The sequence below is a fragment of the Lathyrus oleraceus genome, chromosome 3, assembly GCF_024323335.1.
Source record: "Lathyrus oleraceus cultivar Zhongwan6 chromosome 3, CAAS_Psat_ZW6_1.0, whole genome shotgun sequence".
In the NCBI taxonomy this organism is placed as follows: Eukaryota; Viridiplantae; Streptophyta; class Magnoliopsida; order Fabales; family Fabaceae; genus Lathyrus; species Lathyrus oleraceus.
In genome coordinates, this window is record NC_066581.1 from 259,734,359 (window position 1) to 259,756,770 (window position 22,412).

The window sequence follows — 22,412 nt, forward strand, 5'->3', positions numbered from 1 at the left end:
GGATCCTTTACAAGAAATAAACTTGGGGTGGGGATAGAGAATAGACCAACCTACATAAGTGCGAAAATGGACCCCCAGTTCAAGGTCGAAATAGTCCAGTTGCTAAAAGAGTTCAAAGACTGCTTCGCATGGGATTATGACGAAATGCCTGGTCTTGACAGAAGTCTGGTCGAAATGCAGTTGCCAATAATGGAAGGAAAGAAGCCAGTAAAGCAGACCCCGAGACGCTTCGCACCAGAAATCTTGTCGAAAATAAAAGAAGAGGTCGAAAGACTTCTGAGATGCAAGTTCATCCGCACAACCAGGTATGTCGAATGGATTGCAAATATTGTTCCAGTAATTAAGAAAAATGGCAAACTTAGGATATGCATTGATTTTCGAGACTTAAACTCGGCTACCCCAAAGGATGAATATCCTATGCCAGTGGCAGAAATGCTCATAGATTCTGCAGCCGGCCATGAGTACTTAAGTATGTTAGACGGATACTCTGGCTATAACCAAATTTTCATCGTTGAAGAAGATGTTCCTAAAACGGCTTTCCGTTGTCCTGGAGCAATAGGAACGTACGAATGAGTAGTAATGCCTTTTGGTTTAAAGAACGCTGGAGCGACTTACCAACGTGCCATGAATTCCATCTTTCATGACTTTATCGAAACTTTCATGTAAGTGTATATTGACGACATTGTGATTAAGTCTGTTTCAGAAAAAAGTCATATAGATCATCTTCGACAATCCTTTGAAAGGATGAGGAAGTTTGGTTTGAAAATGAACCCACTTAAATGTGCTTTTGGTGTGCAGGCGGGTGATTTCTTAGGCTTTGTGGTCCATAAGAAGGGGATCGAAATAAACGAAAATAAAGCCAAGGCCATAATGGAAGCGAAAGCACCATCAACCAAAAAGGGGTTGCAGTCTCTGCTAGGGAAAATCAACTTTCTCAGAAGATTCATCTCCAACCTCAGTGGGAAGACACAAGCTTTCTCTCCTCTACTTCGACTAAAGAAAGAAGACTTCGCATGGGGGCAAGAACAGCAAGCGGCTTTCGACAAAATCAAGGAGTACCTGGCTAATCCCCCAATCCTGATGTCTCCTTGCAGAAAAAGAGATATGAGATTGTACATTTCGGCATCAGACAAAACATTAGGAAGTATGTTGTGTCAAGAAGATGAGAATGGCGTCGAAAGGGCCATTTATTATCTCAGTAGAGTCCTGAACGATGCCGAAACTAGATATAGCATTATAGAAAAGCTATGCCTGTGTGTATATTTCTCTTGTATCAAATTAAAGCATTATATAAAACCTGTTGATGTATATATTTCCTCCCATTTCGACGTAATAAAGTATATGTTATCTAAATCTATTTTACATAGTCGAATTGGAAAATGGGCTTTAGCTTTAACAGAATACTCTTTGAAATATCTGCCTTTAAAGGCCATGAAAGGGCAAGTGGTCGCTGATTTCATAGCCGACCACTCTATAAACGAAGATGTGGAATACGTCGAATTAGAACCTTGGAAATTGTATTTCGACGGGTCCAGTCATAAAAAAGGTACAGGCGTGGGGATGTTGATTATTTCTCCTGACAGAATTCCAACAAAATTCAAGTACAAAGTTGAAAGTCTGTGTTCAAACAATGAAGCAGAATATGAAGCTTTGATCGCCGGACTTGAAATATTGTTGAAATTGGGGGCAACGAGAGTCGAAATAATGGGTGATTCCGAACTGGTGATAAAGCAGTTGACGAAAGAGTATAAGTGCGTGAAAGAAAATTTAATCATGTACTTTGTAATAGCCAATAGACTTCTCAAGGCGTTCGACAATGTCGTCTTCAGGCACATTCCCAGGTTGGAGAATCAAGAAGCGAATGGTCTTGCTCAACTAGCGTCCGGATACAAAGTGTCGAAGAAAAAGTTAGAAGAAGCCATTGAAGTCAGAGGAAGAGTCGTATCCACCAAGTTGTCCCCATCAGATCTGGAGTCAATAAGATTAGGATACGGTGACGAAGAAAACTTTGAGATATTCAACATAGATGATTCTGGAATAACAGACTGGAGAAAGCCTATCAAGAATTATCTACAAGACCCAAATCAGAAAGCAGAAAGAAGGATAAAATACAGAGCTTTGAGTTACGTACTTTTGGGAAATGAATTGTTCAAAAAGACTGCAGAAGGAGTCTTGTTGAAATGCCTGAGTGAAGACGAAGCCTACATAGCCTTGTCGAATATACACAGTGGAGCGTGTGGCGCACACCAAGCAGGTCACAAAATGAGGTGGCTATTATTTCAACAAGGAATGTATTGGCCAACAATGCTGAAAGACTGTGTCGAATTTGCAAAAGGTTGTTAGGAATGTCAAGTACATGCAGGCATACCCCATGTCCCTGCAAGTGAGTTGCACTCAATTATAAAACCTTGGCCATTCAGAGGATGGGCGTTGGACTTGATCGGGGAGATTCGACCAGCTTCCTCAAAAGGACAAAGGTACATTTTGGTTGGGATAGACTATTTCACAAAATGGACCGAAGCTATACCATTGGCGAATGTGGATCAAGAAGCAGTCATAGACTTTATCCAAAAATACATAATTTACAGATTTGGGATACCTGAGACAATAACAACAGATCAAGGATCTGTGTTCACCGGTAAAAACATGCAGAAATTTGCACAAGAAACAGGTTTTAAGCTCCTTACTTCGACACCTTACTACGCTCAAGCAAATGGGCAAGTTGAAGCAGCCAACAAAGTAGTGATAAACTTGATTAAGAAGCATGTGGGGAAAAAACCTAGAAATTGGCATAAGACTTTGGATCAAGCCTTGTGGGCTTGTCGAACGTCCCCCAAAGAGGCAACGAATTCGACTCCATTCAAGTTGACTTACGGACATGATGCAGTTTTGCCAGTCGAAATATATCTGCAGTCGGTTAGAGTGCAAAGGCATCATGAAATCCCATCAGATACATATTGGAGTATGATGATGGACGAACTAGTTGATTTAGACGAAGAAAGGTTGCGCGCGCTAGACCTAATAAGAAGACAAAAGGAGAGAGTCGAAAGATTTTACAATAAGAAAGTAAGATCCAAGACCTTCTTAATAGGTGACCTTGTGTGGAAAGTAATCCTTCCTATGGATCGAAAGGATAAATTAATGGGAAAGTGGTCTCCTAAATGGGAGGGACCTTTCCAGGTTTTGAAAACATTTTCAAACGGCGCGTACGAAATAGAAGAAATGGAGAAGGATAAAAGAATCCTAAGAATAAATGGCAAGTATTTGAAAAAGTATAAACCTATATTGCAGGAAGTAAAAGTAGTAACAAAATAAGTGCAAACATAATTGTGATAAGATGGGCCAAATAAAAATGGAATTCAAAAGTTATTACAAAGAAAGCCTCAAAGGGCTGAGAGTTGCTAAATAAATTCAACTACAAATTAAAATTGGCAAAAGTATCCTTCAAAGTGGCGAATTTCTGCCTCTGAAACTGGAGTCGATGATCACAAAGACTCTTGTGAGTAGAGAGAGTCTCAATCTCCTGACTAAGTTGCTGGGCTTTTTCTGCATGTCGAATACCCACCCTCAATTCTTCGTCAATCTCGCTCTGCTTGGGTTGCTGTATGGATGCCTTACGTTTCTCCTCTTGAGAGATCTTTTCTTGAAGTGCTGCTATCTGTGTTTTCCATTTTTGGATATTGTCATCGCAAGCAGCAACTTCTTTGACATAAGTTTCAGAGAGCTTTTGCAATTTCGAAACTTTGTCAGTCGAAGTCGAAACAGCATCCCATTCAGCAGTTTGAGTTTCAGACTTGGAGGAGATCTGATTGGTGAGATCTCTTTGACGATGGAGATCTGCAGTGGCCAAGTCAATGAGAGTCATCAACTCCATCACAAAACTTCCAATCTCAGAAGAAGCTTCCAGGACATTCACTTGCTTCAAAATTTTCTTAAGATCAATTTGAGCAAGGGAATTCTCTTCCAAGACTTTAAACAAATCGACATCAAGGATTTTCGTTTTGATTTTGGTCAAGATGTTGCCAAGTGATGGTGCTTCAGAAGTTGCCCCAGAAGTGGTCGAACTACTCTGCGAAGAATCCTGGAAATTAAAACGGGTGCTAAGCATGGCTTTCAGATACTCCAAAGGTCTTTGCACCTTGAGATTTTCAAGTTCCTCGCGAGAGAAACTGGTCGAACCAGTTGATTTGCTACTCCCTTGGGCCCGGTCAGGAGCAGGTGGAGTGTTTCGCGTCGAAGCATGCTCAACCTCTGTTTGTTTCGACTGGTTGTCCCCATCTCTGGCAGCTCCATCTTCAGGATCATCTTCGACCACAACCTCCATATCAATGTCATCACCCTGAGGTGCAACATTTAATCCCGGATGAGGAGGAGATTCATCTTCAGAAGCTTCACCCAATGTAGTGTCGAATTCTGCTACGGTTTGCATGTCATGGTCACTTGTGGGGATATCTTCCTCTGGGGCTGTCTCCTCCAGAATTTTCTCAGGCGTGCGTTCGACAGCCACTTGTTCCTAAAAAATAAATTCTAAGATTTAGAGGAAAAGATGTAGGAAAGGTGAACATATGCTGTCGAAATAAAAGAAAAAAATTTACCTCAGGAATTTCAGTATTAAAGCCGGATTTCCCACTCCCTGTGTCTTTCGACTGAGGCTTAGCAGGAGGAGTACTGGCAGGATCCTTCCTAATTGGGTTAACGATAGATCTTTGGGAAGAGACCTTCGTGAGTTTCTTCTTCTTCTGAGGGGGAGGGATTAACTCTGGAGATTCGTCACCAGACTCTTCATTAGGGACTTTATTCTCGCCTCTCTCCTCTTCACTCCTTTTCTTTTGGATTGTTGGGGGTTTTCGACTTACCTAGTCATGCAGACCAAAGCCAGTTAGTTTTGACAAAAGGAAGATGAATAATAAGAAGAGAAAAGTTTTGTACCTTTGTCGAAGGCTTCTTAGCAGTACTGGGCGTCGCTTCGACAACAGCTTTCTTAGCAGGGATCTTCACAGCTAAGGAAAGAAAGAAAATTCAGAAACAAATATAAGAGAGACATGATAAGACAGTTAGAATAACATAAGGAAAAATCATGTTTTTCTGTGAACACCTTCAAGAATGGGATCTTCCATGCAAACGTGTTCTATTCCAATATGAAGGTGTCCTGGATATTCGCCCAGATGATACTTAGTCGGAACCACACGCTTAGCAGGTTTTTGATACTTTTGACGAAGAATTTTCATAAAATCCCCACAAAGGAACCAGTCTGGAAGTGGAAAATTAAACGCCACCCCAAAGTCAGCAGTTGGCAAAGGAGGAAACTTTGGTGGATGACAACTGAAAGCCAGGTCATAGCGCGCCTCTGGTGAAAGATTGGAAGGCAATGACAGTTTTTCAAACTTCTCCGTCAATTTACGTTTTAATTCGGCCGCTGCTTCGCATATGGTTCGACTAAGATCATCAGGTCTATACGCAGTTTCAAAATATTTTTGAAATTTCTGTATTTCCTTAATGTGTCGATGAATACCTTTTTTGGTCCGATCCTGCACAAAAGCGAAAGCATTTGTCAAATGTGTAGCGAAAGCAGCTACGTCGAAAAATTTGTTGGAATAATAATCCTTTCACCACTCATCAAACTCAGGAGTGCATAGGAATGATGGTCGAAAAATAACTGGTCGAATGTCGAGAGAATCATCAGCTAGTTTCTTTGACAGCTCTTTGCCTTCGTCTTCAGTGTGAAGGGAGTTATAAAAGATGATGGATCCTTTCTTGGGAAATATAGGGTGAGGTTTGATTTGGATTAGACCAAACTGTCTAGAAACAAGGTTGGGTTGATAAACTATCAAAGCAATTTGGTTTTTAGTGGTGTTACGGTAAGAAAAAAGGAGCCTAGGGGTTAAGAATGATTCCCAAACATTCAGGAATATATTTTCATCCTTTTGCATCTCCAAAGGCAGTTGTTGGGTAAACCACCTAGGTCCAATTTTTCTATCAGCAAAAGGTGCCATGGTCGAAGTAAATTGATAACTCTTAGCAAACATCATAACATAGCTTTTAAAAGCTTGTCGAAGGCTGATTCCTTCATCAGATGGCGTTATTAGCACTAATCTTGGCCATTCGACAGTCCTATTTTTTACTTCTTCTTCATCTATTTCTGGTGCTACAGGAAGATTGGCTTCAAAGGTGGCATTGAGCCATAATTGCAAGAGCCAGAAAGGTCCTGATAAGTTGATTTTCCCTTGGGTTTTGGTGTTTTTTAAAAGATGTACGCTCTCACATAGAGATTCATAAAGGTTCGCCAGAATCATTTCGCTCAAGCATAGTTTTGTGCCTGCATGAAGCTGATTGGCTATGGTAATGAATCTCTTAGCAACTTGGAGAGAGCGAGAACAAAACACATATTTGGATAGCCATAGTGTTAAAAAAGCTATATGTTCGACATCTAAAACTTCAGTAGTACTCTTATCGTGGTAATAGGACATGAATAAGGAGTAGGGTGCAAGGCTAGTCTCGAAAGCAATGGTATCTTCATTTAAGACAGTAGGGTCGAAATCTATACCATTGGGATGAAGACCAACAATGGCTGCTGCGTCGAAAAGGGTAGGCGTAACCATCCCACAAGGAAGGTGAAAGGTGTTGTAAGTGCTATCCCAAAAGTAGAGAGAAGCCAAAAGCATATTTGGGCAGATATTGGGTCCTACTCTCGACAACTGGATAAGGTCGAAAATGCCTACCTCTTTCCAAAAAGCCCCTTTAACTTTTTCGATTTTATCTAACCAAGATACGTAGTCAGAAGGATCTTTCGACCATGGGCACGTTCTAAATATCCTGGGATAGTTCAAATAGGCTAAGTCCAACTCTCCAATATCCGTCGAACTCGATGCGTCTTTTTGTTCTACAGCTTTCTCTTTAGGCTGAGGTTTTCTTCCAGCGCCTATGGGTTTTGTGTGAAAGTAAGAGGGAAAAAATTCTCTTAAGCGCTCTGGTTTAATCTCTGGATTTGGAAGGGGACCTAACATATCATGACAATTTCCAGAAATAAGAACAGGGATTAGTACCTGAGATTTATAGTTGCAGTCTTTTTCTTTCTCATTTGGAGGTTCCGGAACATACTGTTGATGTCCAATGGTCATTGGCCCTTTTAAATCGTGCACAGGAGGAAATGCTGAGTCTTGTTTCTTCTTGGAATGCTTGCTGCTTGAAGGTTTTTGAGGCGCCATTGTTAGAAAAACTTAAGAAGATTTCTCAGAAAATGTGAAAAGCTTAAGAAATGGGTATGAGGAAAGAAAATCTGAAACGGAAAAGGGTTTAAAGAAAAGGTTTATGGGTATTTATAGGAAGAAGATGTTGAAACGTTTTAGGATGGTAATGATGTTAGTGGGACACGTGGCCATTTCTGATGGGAATGATAAAGAGGTGGAAGTTGAAAAGAAACCATGATGTGAGGGAGTGATGGAAGTAGGCTGTGAACGTGGGCTAGACGTGACATTGTGAAGAAAGTGTAATGATGAACCTGCATTGGAAATTGAGATTATCAAACTTGCGTTTAATGAAGATTAAATGACATGGCATCAAAACACTGGTTGACAACAAATGACTGTTTCTCCAGAACAACAGTCGAAACGTCTTTGCTGGGGGGCAATTTGTATACGTGCGTTTTCGACGCCATGAGATTTGGTGTACAGAATGACTTTTTCGACAAATGATGACATGGGATAAAACGATTTGGTTGATAAGTGTGGCTCGACACTTCGACAAAATGGAAGCTTTGATATTTCGACATGATATTTGCAGCTAGAAAAGTACTTTGACAAGACATGGAAAACATTGCAGTGTATTGATAATTCGACAAAAAGCCTGAAGGGAGACGTCATTTCGACTTAAAGTGTAAATTTGAATTTAAAAAGTTGTAACGTTTGGCAGAAGACGCGTGGAAGCATCTGGCGAAAGGAAGAAAGCCATGTGTCACAGTTTTAGGATTTGGTCGTTAGTAACAGTTATGTTATTTGTTTATAAATAGGGTAGTTGTTATCGAAAAAAAGGGTGTGAACAATTACTTATACAAAATTCCTGAAAATACTCAAAGTACCCGTGTGAGAGAAAAGAGTCATATTTGGAAAATGTATGTGTAAACAAACACCAATTCCTTCAAAGTTTATTTTATAAAGTTTAAAGTTCTTTACAAATCTCTTTTATGTTTTCCAGTCATTTATCTTTCTGCACTTTCTCTTTTTCGACACTTTACATTTCGTCAGTTATTTTCCGCCATTTACTTTATCTTGTTAAATTTACATCCACTTAACGTTTTAATCAACATATTTCGACGTAAAACACTTAGAGAACAAAAATGAAAGATATGAAAGTGGTTCTAGGCATCTCCAAGACCATCTAGATCTGCACATGTCCTAGGATTTGTGTGGTTGATCCTGCAAGTAACCCAATTCTACAAGTTTTGGTAAACCAGAGGTTGTTCGCCAAAATTCACAGCGAACACCCACATCCGGGAATTCTCTACTAAACAGATAGCAACAATGAGATACAACTCCAAGGTAATTCTAAGAAAGATGCATGAAGGCAATCTGGTACTACGAAAGTACAATTCCAATGACTCCATTTTCAACGACAAATGATTGATAAGGACAATTGACTGTAGATTCAGAATTTACAAGTCCTATATAAATGAAAACTTCGAATGTCAAAGGTTGCACACTCAACACGATTGACATTGTAATATTTCTACGTCATTGAAATATTCTGAATACTTATAAGCTTTGCAAAACATTGTAATATTTGAAAAGGATAAAAACATAAACATAAATGCTCTCTTATTATTTCTTAGGAAATGTTATGACTTGTAACTCAGATGTATCAAATTTACGCTTTGTGTGAGTTGTTGAAAACAAACACCTTTGTAATTTTCTAATTCCTTAAAGGTTCAAGGTAATAAAGTCGCTACAATTTATAAAATAAAGAAGTCCTCTTGTGTGAGGCAAGGAAAATTAAGACTAGATTGTTTTAGTGATTATATGTAATTTATTGTTATTGTAGTAAAAATCTCTCAGATATGAGAGAATATGTTAACGAGTTAAACCAATATAAAATCTTGTGAGATTATAAAAAAAAAAAAAAAAAAGAATTCTAACCTGATCTAATTCTTGGTTTCTTCTCACCTTTATTATCATTAATCCTCCTCGTTTGAAAAAGCTTCTGAATTCACTAGTTTTTTTTCTTTCGATTTTGGCCGGCTCTCTTCGATTTCTACCTGTTTTAATAACATGTATGATCCAATACATCAAATAACTATTCCTCCAATTTTCGATTCGTCGAACTCAAGAAACCGAAGAGAGTACCCTATTACTTCAAACTTTTAAAAAACTTTAAAGTTTAATATTTTAATAATTAAAACTTTTTGTCTTACATATTTCAAATTATTTAATAATTAAAACTTTTTGTCTTACATATTTCAAATTACCAAAAAATTACAGGAAAAACATATATAATTATCTGTATTGGCTGCTATCATTGCTATGTAAAAGAAAATTAAGTGTTACATGTAATATTTTGTTAAGGACATATTTTAAAAAGTATAGTATTGTGAAGTTTTAAGTGTGTATATATATATATATATATATATATATATATATATATATATATATATATATATATATATATATATATATATATATATATATATATATATATATATATATATATATATATATATATATATATATATATATATATATATAAATAAATAAATAAATAATAAATATAAAATAAATAAATAAATAAATAAAATATATATATATATATATATATATATATATATATATATATTTATTTATTTATTTATTTTAGATTCTACAAATCAAATTTTATAAAACATTTATATCAATTTTTAAAATAAATTTTATTTTTTAATGAGTTATACATAAATAACTTTTATAAAAATGACTGATTTTTATTAATTTTTAAATAACCTCTGATAACAATTATCATAAACTCACATAATTGTGATAATTCAGATTTCAAATTAAAAAATATAATATTAATTTGATATAATAATATCAATATTGATTGGTTGTGATAAAACTTACAGTTAAGAAATTAAAATATTTTAAATAACTTTATATATTAATTAAAAAATATTTTACAGGAAAATATTGTATCTTTTAATACTTTTATTTGGATTAAATAAAATAGAAATTTAAAATTAAATGACTCACTTGCTTTACATTTTTCAAGTATATCTTTTGTAAATGGAAACATGTGAAACCTAATAATTGAATTTTTAGGTATAGAGAAATTTAGGCAATACTTTTTAAAACACGTTATATCTATGTACAATTTTATAATAAATACAATATTTTTCTGTACAAACCTACATCTATTTTACAAGTTTGCATTTTTAAGCACATTATATCTATGTACCTACACCAGTTTTGCAAGTTGGCATTTAACTTTTTATTTAAAATTTCCAAGTTTCTTACTTGTATGAAACAATTACCAAGCACATGGTGAAACTGAAAATAGGGGAAAAGACTCTATACATTAAATTTTGTAGTGTAAATATGAGAAAGAAGTAAAGAAAAAAAAAAGTCCAAAATGAAAACGCAAGTACAAATATTATCAAATTTAAAATAAATCATAATTAATTGTTAAAGAAAATAGTGTTATAAATACAGTTAATATAATTAATATAGACTTTGTTCGACGCATGCTATTTTGATACACACAAAAATATTTTTCGACACCAGTCGAATACAAATACATTAATTTCGACTTCGACATAGAGAATTATTTATTTAACAAAACATTTAATTCATTGTGTCTAAACTATCTACGTTAATCATTATTCTTATTCTCTTGAACAATTCGACCTACACGACCTTCGTCATTATATCTGCAATCTGATTCTCTGACCTGCAATGTTCTAGATTCAACTTTTCATTTGCGACCTGCTCTCTCAAGTAATGGAACCTCATTTAGATGTGTTTGCTTCTTTCATGTGCTATCAGATTCTTTGCTAGGTTGATAGCCGACATATTGTCGATCTTCATGGTCATTGCTCCATGATTCTTCCCTATAATTTCTTCGACTAGATTTATCATCCCTGTTGCTTAACATGCACATAGCGAAGCTGCTATATATTCTACCTCACAGATCATAAAGCTACCACCAGTTCCTTTCCTGAACTCTATGCGAATGGTGCACCACATAACATGAACACATATTTCCTGTTGTCAATTTTCTATCTTCGACATCACCAGACCAACTAGAGTCAGTGTACCCCACAAGTTTGCATTCTTTTCCTTCATTGACTGAAGGAAATAAAATACCATAGTCGAGTGTTCCTTTGAGATACCTCAGTATCCTCTTGGTGGCTGCAAGATGGAATACCTTTGACTTCTGCATGAATCTGATGACCATGCCTACACAATAGACTAAATCTGGCTTTGTGTGACAGATGTGTCTAAGTGATCCAATGAGTCTTCTGTAATGTGTTGGGTCGACATCATCTTCAGTCAAATCTTTCGTCAGTTGCAATCTGGGCTCAACTAGAGTCGAAGTTGAGTTGCAATCTTGCATCTCAAATCTCTTGAGTATTTCACCTACATATCTTCTTTGGTGCATCATCAAACCTATAATACTCTTGTAGAATTTGATACCAAGAAAGTATGAGAGATTTTCCAAGTCTGGAATTTCAAACTTCTTACTTATGTCATATTTGAAGTCTTCGATCTCCTTCTTGCAACTGCCTGTTATTAACGGGTCATCGACATAGAGCCATAATATAATCATCTCACTCCTGCTTCTCCTGACATACATACCATACTCTATCGTGCACTGCTCAAACTCTTTATTTCTTAGAAAGCTATCTATTTTCTTATTCCTAACTCTTAGAGCTTGTTTCAGTCCATACAGGGCTTTATGCAACCTATATACTTTCCTTTCTTGGTCCTGTTTCGCAAACCAACTGGTTGTCTTACATACATCTCTTCGTCTAGAGGGCCATTCAGGAATGCACATTGCACACCCATCTGACATATCGACCAATTATGTATATTGGCTAAATCAACAAACAACCTGATTGTTTTGATTCTATATACTGATGCAAATACTTCATTATAGTCAATTCCTTCTTTATAAAGAAACCCCTTTGCTACTAGTCTTGCCTTGTGTCGAATTACTTCACCTTTTGGATTAAGCTTGACTTTGTACACGCACTTCACATAAATTGCCTTTTTCCCTTTTGGAGATTCGACTAGTGACTAGATATCATTGTCTTATGTGGATCTTATCTCACCCACCATAGCTTTCATCCAACTTGAGTCTTTCAATGTTTTAGCTGCATCGACTGGCCTAGTATATGCATAGAAGGCATAATGTACTAACTCACCTTCACCATCGATCACATCATCTGATGTGATTACACATTCCTGCAATCTTGCAAGCATGTTTCTGATTCTCTAGGGTTTGCTTGTGCTAGCTTGACCTTTCGACAACTTCTGGTCGAACTTCTCTAACAGTTTCACTAGCTGGTTCATTACACGGGATTCTCACTGAATCATTCTTGATGTTCTTAGTCCAATCCCACTCCTTAAGCTCATATACGATCACATCCATGCTAATCATGACTGAATTTATCATCCAACTTTCTTCTTAGTTGATATGGTACATGCCTATGTGTTATGGATCTAAACACCTTTAAGTGGCTTAAACTAGGTTTGACACCAAACCAACATTCTTATGGTATGATACCTTCAAGCCTCTTTGTTGGACATTTGTTCAATATGTATGTTGCAGTCAACACAACCTCACCCCATAGCTCATTTGGGAGATGCTTGCCTTTTAACATACTTCTTACCATATTCATAATGGTTATGTTCTTTCTTTCAGCAGTACCATTTTGCTGAAGAGTGTATGGTGACACCACCTCATGCAAAATTCCTTCTCTTGTACATAATGTATCGAAATCTTTCGATACACACTCTTCACCTCCATCTATCCTCAGAACCTTAATTTTGTGACTACTCTGTCTTTCAACCATTGCTTTGAACTTGGTGAAAACATCGATCACATCACCTTTCTTCTTGATTAAGTAGGTCCATAGATTTTGTTGTAATCATCAATATATGTAATAAAGTACTTGTTCCCTCCAAGCGAATCTACCTGGAGAGTACCACACATGTCTGATTAGATTATCTTGAGAGTGGATTTCTACTTGCATCCTTGCTAAAGCAATTTTTGTGTTGCTTTAATTGAACACATTCTTCACATACTTCTTATGGAATATGGACTTATGGTAGGCCTAAAACCATGTTCTTCCTCTTCATATTACTAATGTTATTCAAATTTAAGTGACCAAGTCTGTAATTCCATAACCATTCATCTCTGCTAGCTGCAGTCACCAAACACTTATGTTCCAACACATCAAGTTCAATCCTGAAGGTTGTATTATGAGACATATGATCCTTCAAGATTAACATGTTTCTCGAGTCGATCAGTCTCATCATTCTATTTTCTATCAATACTATGTAATTCCTCTCAATCAACTGACCTCTACTTAGCAGATTACTCTTCATGCCAGGTATGTATAACACATTGGAAATTATTGATCCTTTACCATCCTTTCTCCTGACCAGAATATCACAAATACCTTCAGCAAATATGGTATTTTCGTTTGCAAATTTTACCTTATTCTTCGATGAGAGACTGATGTTGATAAACCAAACATTTCTTCCACTCATGTGCGATAAACAACCTGAGTCGAGATACCATTGATCTTTGAATATTTCTTCTTCTTTTGTTGTGACCATTATCATTACTTCTTCTTCTACAAGCTTTACATCAGTTTCTTGATCTTTATTACCTCTTCGATATTGACTTGTATAATGGCCATACTTTTGACAATTGTAGCATTGAATATGACTTTTATCAGGTTTTCTTCCAGCGCCTCTTCCTCAACCTGCACCATCACCTATGTGATTGCCTTGGTTAGAAGATTGTCTTTGATTGAATGAAATACCTTCTTGATGGTTTCCTCTTCCAGTCAAATAGTTGAAGCTTCCCCTTTCCTTGTTACAGTTCCATCTTCCTCCGTCTTTCTTTTCTTTAGTTGTCTGAGCCTGCAAAGCCACATCAATTATCGACTTGCTTGCAATTCTTTCAGTCATTATTTGTTCGTGAGATTCAAGTGTCCCTTGAAACTTTTCTTTTGTCATACTTGAAAAATCCTTCGATTCTTCTATGGTTACTACCACATGATCAAGCTTTGGAGCCAATGGCCTCAAAATCTTTGACACTACAAATTTTGATGTAAACACTTCTCCACACGTCTTGATTTAATTCACCAATTTTGTTACTCTGGTAAACAAATAGTCACTCTTTCATTGTCTTCCATCTGAAGCAATTCATACATTCTTTTGTGAGTTTCTAACCCCGTCTCCTTCGCTTTCTCAGCGTCTCCAAATGATTTTTTTCAGGATGTCCCATGTTTCCTTTGTTGAATCTACATCACGAACTGTCTCAAATCTGTCAAGATAAATGCATTGATGGATTAAAAATAGACCATTATAATCCTTCATCTTCAAATCTTTATGTGCAACCTTCTGTTCTCCCATAACATTCTCTCCAATTGGTGTTACTCCGTTCTTCACAAGATCCCAAAGATTTTGATAACAGAAAATAACCTTCATTTGCTTACACCAATTTTCATAGTTCTTACTATTTAAGATTGGAAGATTCGCTCGAAAATGCCCAGTCGGATGCTTCATCGTGATTCAATGTGTGTCCCAAAGATCACACAACCAATGCTCTAGATATCAGATGTTGGGAAAACATCAATCTTGAAGTTAACTGAATCAATCTTTCTGATTGATCACGCCTCTTGTTTTTCACCATTTACTCAAGTAAAATAACCACTAATTGGTTGCAAGATGATTCTACATTACACACAAAATTAAAAGAAGAAAATAAGACAATTGAAAGTGAGAGAAAAAAGAAATTCAGGAGGAAGAAGAAGAAGAAGAAAAATGTATTACTGTGCAAGTTGCACTCAAGGTGTCTGCTACAAAGTGTGTTAATCACAATTGTGATTTCAAAAACTACACAATACTAATACAAAACTGATTACATGTGAAATAGATTTCCTCTCTATTTATAGATGAGATTACTTGCACTCAAAGTAATCACAAAATAACTAATTCAATTAAAACTAAACTAAGTTAATCTATTTTGACTATGTTGAATCTTTCGACAACTACATGATTCGACTGCATGCTTCGGCAGCTGTATTTGACTTTCTGTCAAATACAATTAATACAGACTCTGTTCGATGCATGCTATTTCGACACACACTTAAGTCCACCACACGCTAAGCTTCTATAAAACATTCTATTAAAGTCTAAAACAATTACCATCAACATGGTGAAAGTACAGATAAGGAAAAAGATTCTCCACATTAAATTTTGTAACGTGCATATGTGGAATAAGTAAAACAAAAAAGGTCCAAAATGAGAACGTAAATACTAAAACTAATTAACAAATTTTAAATTAATTATAATTAATAATTTTTTTAAGAAGGAAATTTATTAAGATACTCTTGCCCGATTACCAAAGATCAAAAAACTTGAATAAAACAAATTCTCAACCAACAACAACTTAGATTAATTTATTAGTTGAATCCTTACAAAACTCAGCAACTTAGATTAATTTATTAATTGAATCCTTACATAAACTCAAAAAAAAAAATTACTGTTAGATTTATGAATATCTCCTATGAAAAAACATTTTCACATCAATTTTATTGACTAAACAAATTTGAAATATTGCAAGTCGAATCTTTGAACAAAATAAATTATAGAAGTTGACATTTATCTATTTAAGAAAATTGATTGCAATTATTTGTAAGTTTGTTAGTATTTGGAAGAATTAGCAAGCACGTGGTGAAAGTGCAAATAAAGAAAAAAGATTCTCTAAATTCAATTTTGTAGTGTGAATATGAGAAACAAGTAAAGAAGAAGAAAAAAGAGTTGAAAATGAAAACGGAAATATAATTAATAATAAAGTAAAATAGGAAAATGAAAATGCAAAGGTAGAGAGAGTTAAGTTTGTATATAAATGGTTGTCGAATGCTACAATGGTTAATACAAGAAATCGTGTGAGTAATTGTGATAGTAAAGATGATTGGAGTTAAATACGTAGTGTTTTTAATGTTGCTGTTAGTTAGCTGCTTCATGCATTTTTTTTTTTAAAATAACTATTATTTTAATTTTTTTAAAATAATAAATAATTCAAAAAAAATCAAAATAACCATTTTTAAAAGAGGATGTGCCAGATGAATTGTCGCATTCCCTAAGCATGAAGAGGAGACACCAATAACATTGACGCATGCATTGGGCTCCTCATGAGGAGGCGCCAATGCTATTGGCGCATGCATTGACCCTCATGAGGAGGCGCCAATGCCCCTGACGCCTTAGTGTTGTTTGTGGTGTGGGCGCCAATGCCTCTGGCGCCTACACCCCTTGTATTATTATTTTTATTTATTTATTTTAATTTTTAATTTTGTTTATTTATTAAATAAAAAAGAATAATGTAACAATTTTTTTATTCATGTGGTAATAATTGGTTACATTGGACTGACAATAAATTAATGACCGACCCGATCATAACGTCCCCATGTTCCACATTTAGGTGTGTTAGTTTGTCTCCGAGGTCTCCCACGATTTTCTTGAGGTGTTTGAGGTCTTTGCGTGTTGACCTGATCAAACGATGGCTGGTGGGAAGGTCCGACGGAAGTTCCAGTAGTATTTGACAGATGTGTCATCATTTGTTCCCAATATCCGGAGGGGCTCTAGCCAACGGCGCTTCCGTAATGGAGTTCGGTGCCCATGTCATTGTAGTTAGGTCGTTGGGGTTGGGTGGACCGGGGACGGTATAGTTGCCAAAATTGGGCCATTGAATCGTTTTGGAAACGAAACAATGGTTCCTAGGACGTACTATAGTTAAACAGTGGTTGAGTGTTATGGTGATGAGATGTTTGGGTGGTCATTGGTGGGGGGCTACGATGAAGTGACCCATATGAATCATCTTGGCTATAAACGGTTGTGGTTGCGGGGTTTGATTCTTGGTTTTGTGTTTGGGTGGGTGGTATGAATGGATTGCGACGTTGGATGGTTGGTTGTTGGGTGGATGGCATGAACGGGTTGCGAGGTTGAGTGTTTGGTTGTTGTGTGTATGTGGTAGGTTGATGTTGTGAGGTTGGTTGTTGAGTTTGGGTGGGTTGACATTGGTATTGGGTGGGGAATTATTATGGGGTGTACGATGACGAAGCAAGTTGGCGTGGATCCATCAAATACTAAGGCTTAAATACAAATTGTTGAGTTGTTACCGACCTAAACCATGTCATATATTGTTGAGTCGGTCTTGCACCATGGATGACTGGTTCATTTAAGATGTCTTATCACCGATTCCTCCATTGACGACACATCTCTTTTGCAAAGTCTCTCCAGTCAGAATAATCCCATTGTGCATCAACCCTTTTTTGATGCTAATTCCTCAAACACGTGGGAGGTTCTGGAATTTGTTGTAGCATGCCGAACTGCAGTTTGACCCAATCACTCTGGTGCATTTCCACCGTAGTGAATCGGATAATCGGTATCTTCGCTGTCCAAACTGCAACATCGTCATGGTTCACATCATGATCAAGACCCAAATATGGCCTCCAGATAAACTGTAAAACAATACGAAACGATTAGATGAAAAATAATTTGATAAGTATTTTTAAATTAAAATATAGTTGTGTAGGAATATTACATCGTCATGTCCAATGTGGTCCAATAGATTGCGATAGACTACAATAGCGTGTTTGGGACACCTATTGTAGTTCATCCCCCTTACTGACCACCTTAGATAAAAAAAGTGAAAATTATTATTTACTGTTAATTATAATATAAAATATAATTAACTAAATGGTAAAGTGTTAGACTTACTTAGTTGCAAACGAGAACACTAATGGGTTCTCGTTTATCAGGGCGAGTGACGACATTCTTGACCAACCCCAAGCTTATAGCATATACGCATATGAAAAAAAAGTACAGGTATTTTTTTTTACAGTTTTGCACATTGCACTATATAGATGAACCAACACAGCTGAACCCCAACTATATGTGCTTACCTTATTAATGTTGCGTAACAAAGATAAATACATAATATTTACTGAATTACCTGTATTTTCTAGAAACAAAAAATTATCAAATAAAATCATAATATAACACCAAGCTTTAATTATTTTCTCGTACTCGGTTGAATCTTCGGACAATACTATACTGGCATAATATAGTTTAAGGTATTTTAAATTTATACCTTGCCCCCTTGCTTGACCGGATGACTCTCCCTCAGTTTCATCGTCTAACAAAGGGGCACCCAATAATTCATTGCAGATAGAGTTGTCTTGGTTAACTCTACCATTCACGGCCTTTCCATCTATACGGAGACCCAACAACATGTACACGTCCTCAAGTGTGACGGTACACTCTCCAATCGGAAGGTGAAATGTGTGGGTCTCGGGTCTCCACCGCTCCAACAAAGCAAGAATGAACTTGTAGTCCACCGAGTACGGAATAATGTTGAGGAGATTTCCAAATCCATATCCTCTAATATATGGTTCTATTAAAGGAGTCTGGGGTACATATTCATGTACACGACATCTAAAACGCTTCGGATCCTAATAACAAATAAGTAAGAAATGGAATAAGAAGAAGAAATACATAATACAAACATAGATAACAAAGATATACGACTTAAAATCAGAATAAGTAAAAAGAGAGTGATAACATACAAATGACGAGATATTCTCGAGTGTTCCTCTGTGTTCATCACCCATAATTAACAAAGACATAATTTGATGTTGCAGAGCTTGAGTGTGATAGAGAAATAATGTGACAAAGAAAGATTATATATGAGTAGTGTTGGAGATGGTTTGATATTGTGATATGAAAGGCTATTTATAGATGAATGAGATAGTAGGTTTGCAACCTACGAAGCATGGGATTGGTTGCATGCAATGACAACTAGACTAGCTTAGGTAGAGTAGCCTTTGTCTTAGGCGCATGCATGTGAAGAATCACATGAAAGGAAGAGGCTCCCTTCCTCTTGGCGCCTGCATGTGATTAGTCACATGCAAGGAAGAGGCATCATTCCTCTTGGCGCCTAGGTGTAAGTCAATGGAATGTGAAATCAATGCGTTCAATGTTTACACTATTTAGGCTGTGCAGATGAACAACTTAGTAATACATTCAATTTCAATAAAGAAAAGAAAGTTAGATTTTTAAAAAATGTCTTCCACACAACATTACATGATCAGTGCCCATATCGAAGGTGAAATATTTGATCATCAGTTATTCTATTTTTGTTTTCGAAACACAGAGGTAACTCGGTTTACAATAAATTGACGATCCAATTTTTCACATCTAAAACAAAGAATAGAAAAGAAATTACAGTGCAGTAATTTGGGCCAAACCATCTATAAAAATCCGGTTTGGTTTGCAGAAAACCAGGTGAAGTTTTATCAGAAGAAGATTCGAGATAATGACGATGTTCAGCATATGTTTGTCAGGCATGAACAATCTAGTTACAACGATATAGAGTTGTATATATTACCACATCAACAACAAGTGTCTCAGTTTATTGATCAGTCACAAGTGTTTTGTGAGACTGATGACGAACAAGCTGAGGTGAATGTTCCAGATGACATGACAAGGTTGAATTTGGGGTCTGATGAACCTTCATCAGATATATGGTATAATTCTTATGTGCAAATGCAAGGATCTTTGAAACAAGGAGACACATTTCGCACAAAAGAGGAATGTGTAAAAGCCATTTAAGAAATTACACATGCAACTATCAGCTGATTTCAGAGTTGACAGAACTAACGCATTGAGGTATAAAATTTATTGTCCGAATGAGCACTGCCTTTTTAAGTTCTCAGTGTAACACCTCAAAATTTGCCCTCCTCTCTTGGGACTAACATTAACATATTTGCATATCATTTTAGGGCATTAGGCATCTCGTATTGCATAGCATGTGGTTACATAGTACAAGCCATCTTCCCAAGTCTTGATCAGAAGTTGAGGAAGTAAAGTGCAAGCCTAGGGTTTATTGACTGGTCATGGATCATCTGAGGATTGGGCTGTAAATTAGGGTTTTATGATTCTCAATGGATATTGATCTTCATCTTGATTGAATTGATACATCATCATCATCATGGTTGGATGTCATCAGAAGATTGAAGAAGATTCCTTGAGATTAGGGTTTTGACCACTGGTCAACCCTAATCAGTTGCATTGGGCCAGTCAGGGCTTAGTCAGGAGATGAGGTTTCTGATGGTTGTGGGGTTCATTTTGTGATTATATTGTGCTTATTGAGGCTAGGGTTTCACCCTTGAGCCATTTCAGTTGGAGATTGGGGCTTAATGTGATCTATGCATTGCCAAATTCATCTGTCAGATGAAAAGTCAACCGTGGTCAACTGTACATGATCTGATGGATTTGGAGGTGAAAATGAGTTGAAGACACTTCAATCATGTTGGAACAAGTGTTGAATGACATCTCAAAGCTTAAAAATGAAGGAAATCAAGTCAGGACAAAAACTGCCAAAAATAGAAAGTGACCTTTAACTGAAGTTTCCAAAAATGGAAAGTTTTGGACCTCAAAGCCACGTGTCCAAGGAAGCTTCAAATGAAAATTTGTTCAACATGAAAGTTGTAGATCTTGTTCTCACCTTTCCAAAAAGTCCAAGAACTTGAAAATCCAATGTATGGTTTGGAAATTGGGGCTCAGTGAATTTCAAAAATGACCCGTAATCAGGAGGTCATAACTTCCACATGGATTGTCCAAATTGCAAGTTCTTTATATGCACAAACTCCATTTGACATGTACTTCAAGGGTGCATCATTGGATTTGTCCAAAAATGGCCAAGGCAAAAAGTCACTTTTCAACTGGACAGCTGAATTGGACCAGGGGCAAAATTGTCCAACTTTCAAAATAATTGGAATTTTTGAATGGGACTTTTTCCAACACCTCAGGAATGGCATTTTAAGGGTGTTTGAATATTCATTTCATGGCTAAGGAATGTAAATTGGATTTGGGCTTGGAAAATGAAGTGCTAAAAATGGACATTTTGCAAATTCATGGTTTTTGAATGCAAGGCCAATTCTAATACACTCCATGTGCCAAATAGAACTTGTTTGAGCTGTCATTTGCTGTCACATTGCATTATTTGGAGAGGACCATTTTGCCCTTGCACTTAAAAAGCTCATTAGCACTAACCACATGATTTTGGTAATTATGGATTAAGAAGTGGATTAAGGAGATGGTATATATTGTTAATCATAACAGAATTTGTTAACCACATTTCATTCTTCAAGATCCAAACTGAATTTCCCTCCAAAACCTCTCAAATTCTCTCAAAACTTCATCACTTTTTTTTTCACATTTCTTCACAAAATCTTCATCAATTTGCTTCGTTTTTGATTGATTCAGGTTCTACATGTGGTTGTGGTGAACTGTTTTGCAGAATTCGTGGCCAAATCTTCAAGAATTCCAACTGTCCAAAGGCTTGCACAACAATGGCATCTTCATGATTCTTGCACTTGGAGCTGTTTCGAGCTAAGCTAGCTTCTCCATTCACCTTCCTAATCAACAAACTCCATCTGTTTTCACCATTGGAGCCTTGAGGAGCTCGATTTCGCAACTGTTGCTTCATAAGGTCAGAATTCAAACCTTTCGATTCTTGAAATTGACATGTGGTTTAGGTAGATCTTGCAACGTAGAACACACTGCAACTTGAATCATGCGTTTTCGTTAAGAATTGAATGAGATATGTAGATCTGAACTTTTGATGATAAACTTTCTTTTGCTCGATCCGGTTAGCATGAGTAGATTTAGGATGAATGCTTGTTGTTTCGATGTTCTACAGGACGAGACGTTTCGATCGGTATATTGCTTGCATGATTATGTGAAAATTTGTTCGTAAGTGTGTGTTGTGTTCACTGTTCCGTCGTCTTTTTTCGCGAGGAAATCGCGTATTCGCCTAGCGAGTGATCCATTCGCCTAGCGAAGCTTGAAGAAGATGAGTGTTCGCCTAGCGAAGCTTCCGGTTCGCTTAGCGAAACCGCGCGGTTTTATATAGGCGCCAGATTCAAATGTTTCGCTGTATTTACAAGTTTGCCACTGGCACCATTTATTTCATTTTTTTTTCACAATTTCATTTCATTTTGATGCCTGATCTTTAGAAATTCATAACTCACTCGTTTTTTATCCAATTTTGGTGAGATTTTTTGCATTGTTCTTCTGGAAATGTGTAGAATTTTATCATGATTTTTGTGGATTTTTTTTGCATGTGTAGAAAATTAAAATGCCTAAGGT

General features: G+C 36.5%; 1 protein-coding gene across 1 annotated transcript in view; it reads right to left on the reverse strand.

Moving 5' to 3' along the window:
* Nucleotides 1-13,949: 13,949 nt before the first annotated feature.
* LOC127130732 (uncharacterized) overlaps nt 13,950-22,412 on the reverse strand; it is a 41,914-nt gene continuing 33,451 nt past the window's right edge. The window contains exon 5 of the mRNA XM_051059700.1: nt 13,950-14,290. Coding sequence (XP_050915657.1) covers nt 13,950-14,290 — 341 coding nt within the window. The remainder of the gene's footprint in view (nt 14,291-22,412) is intronic.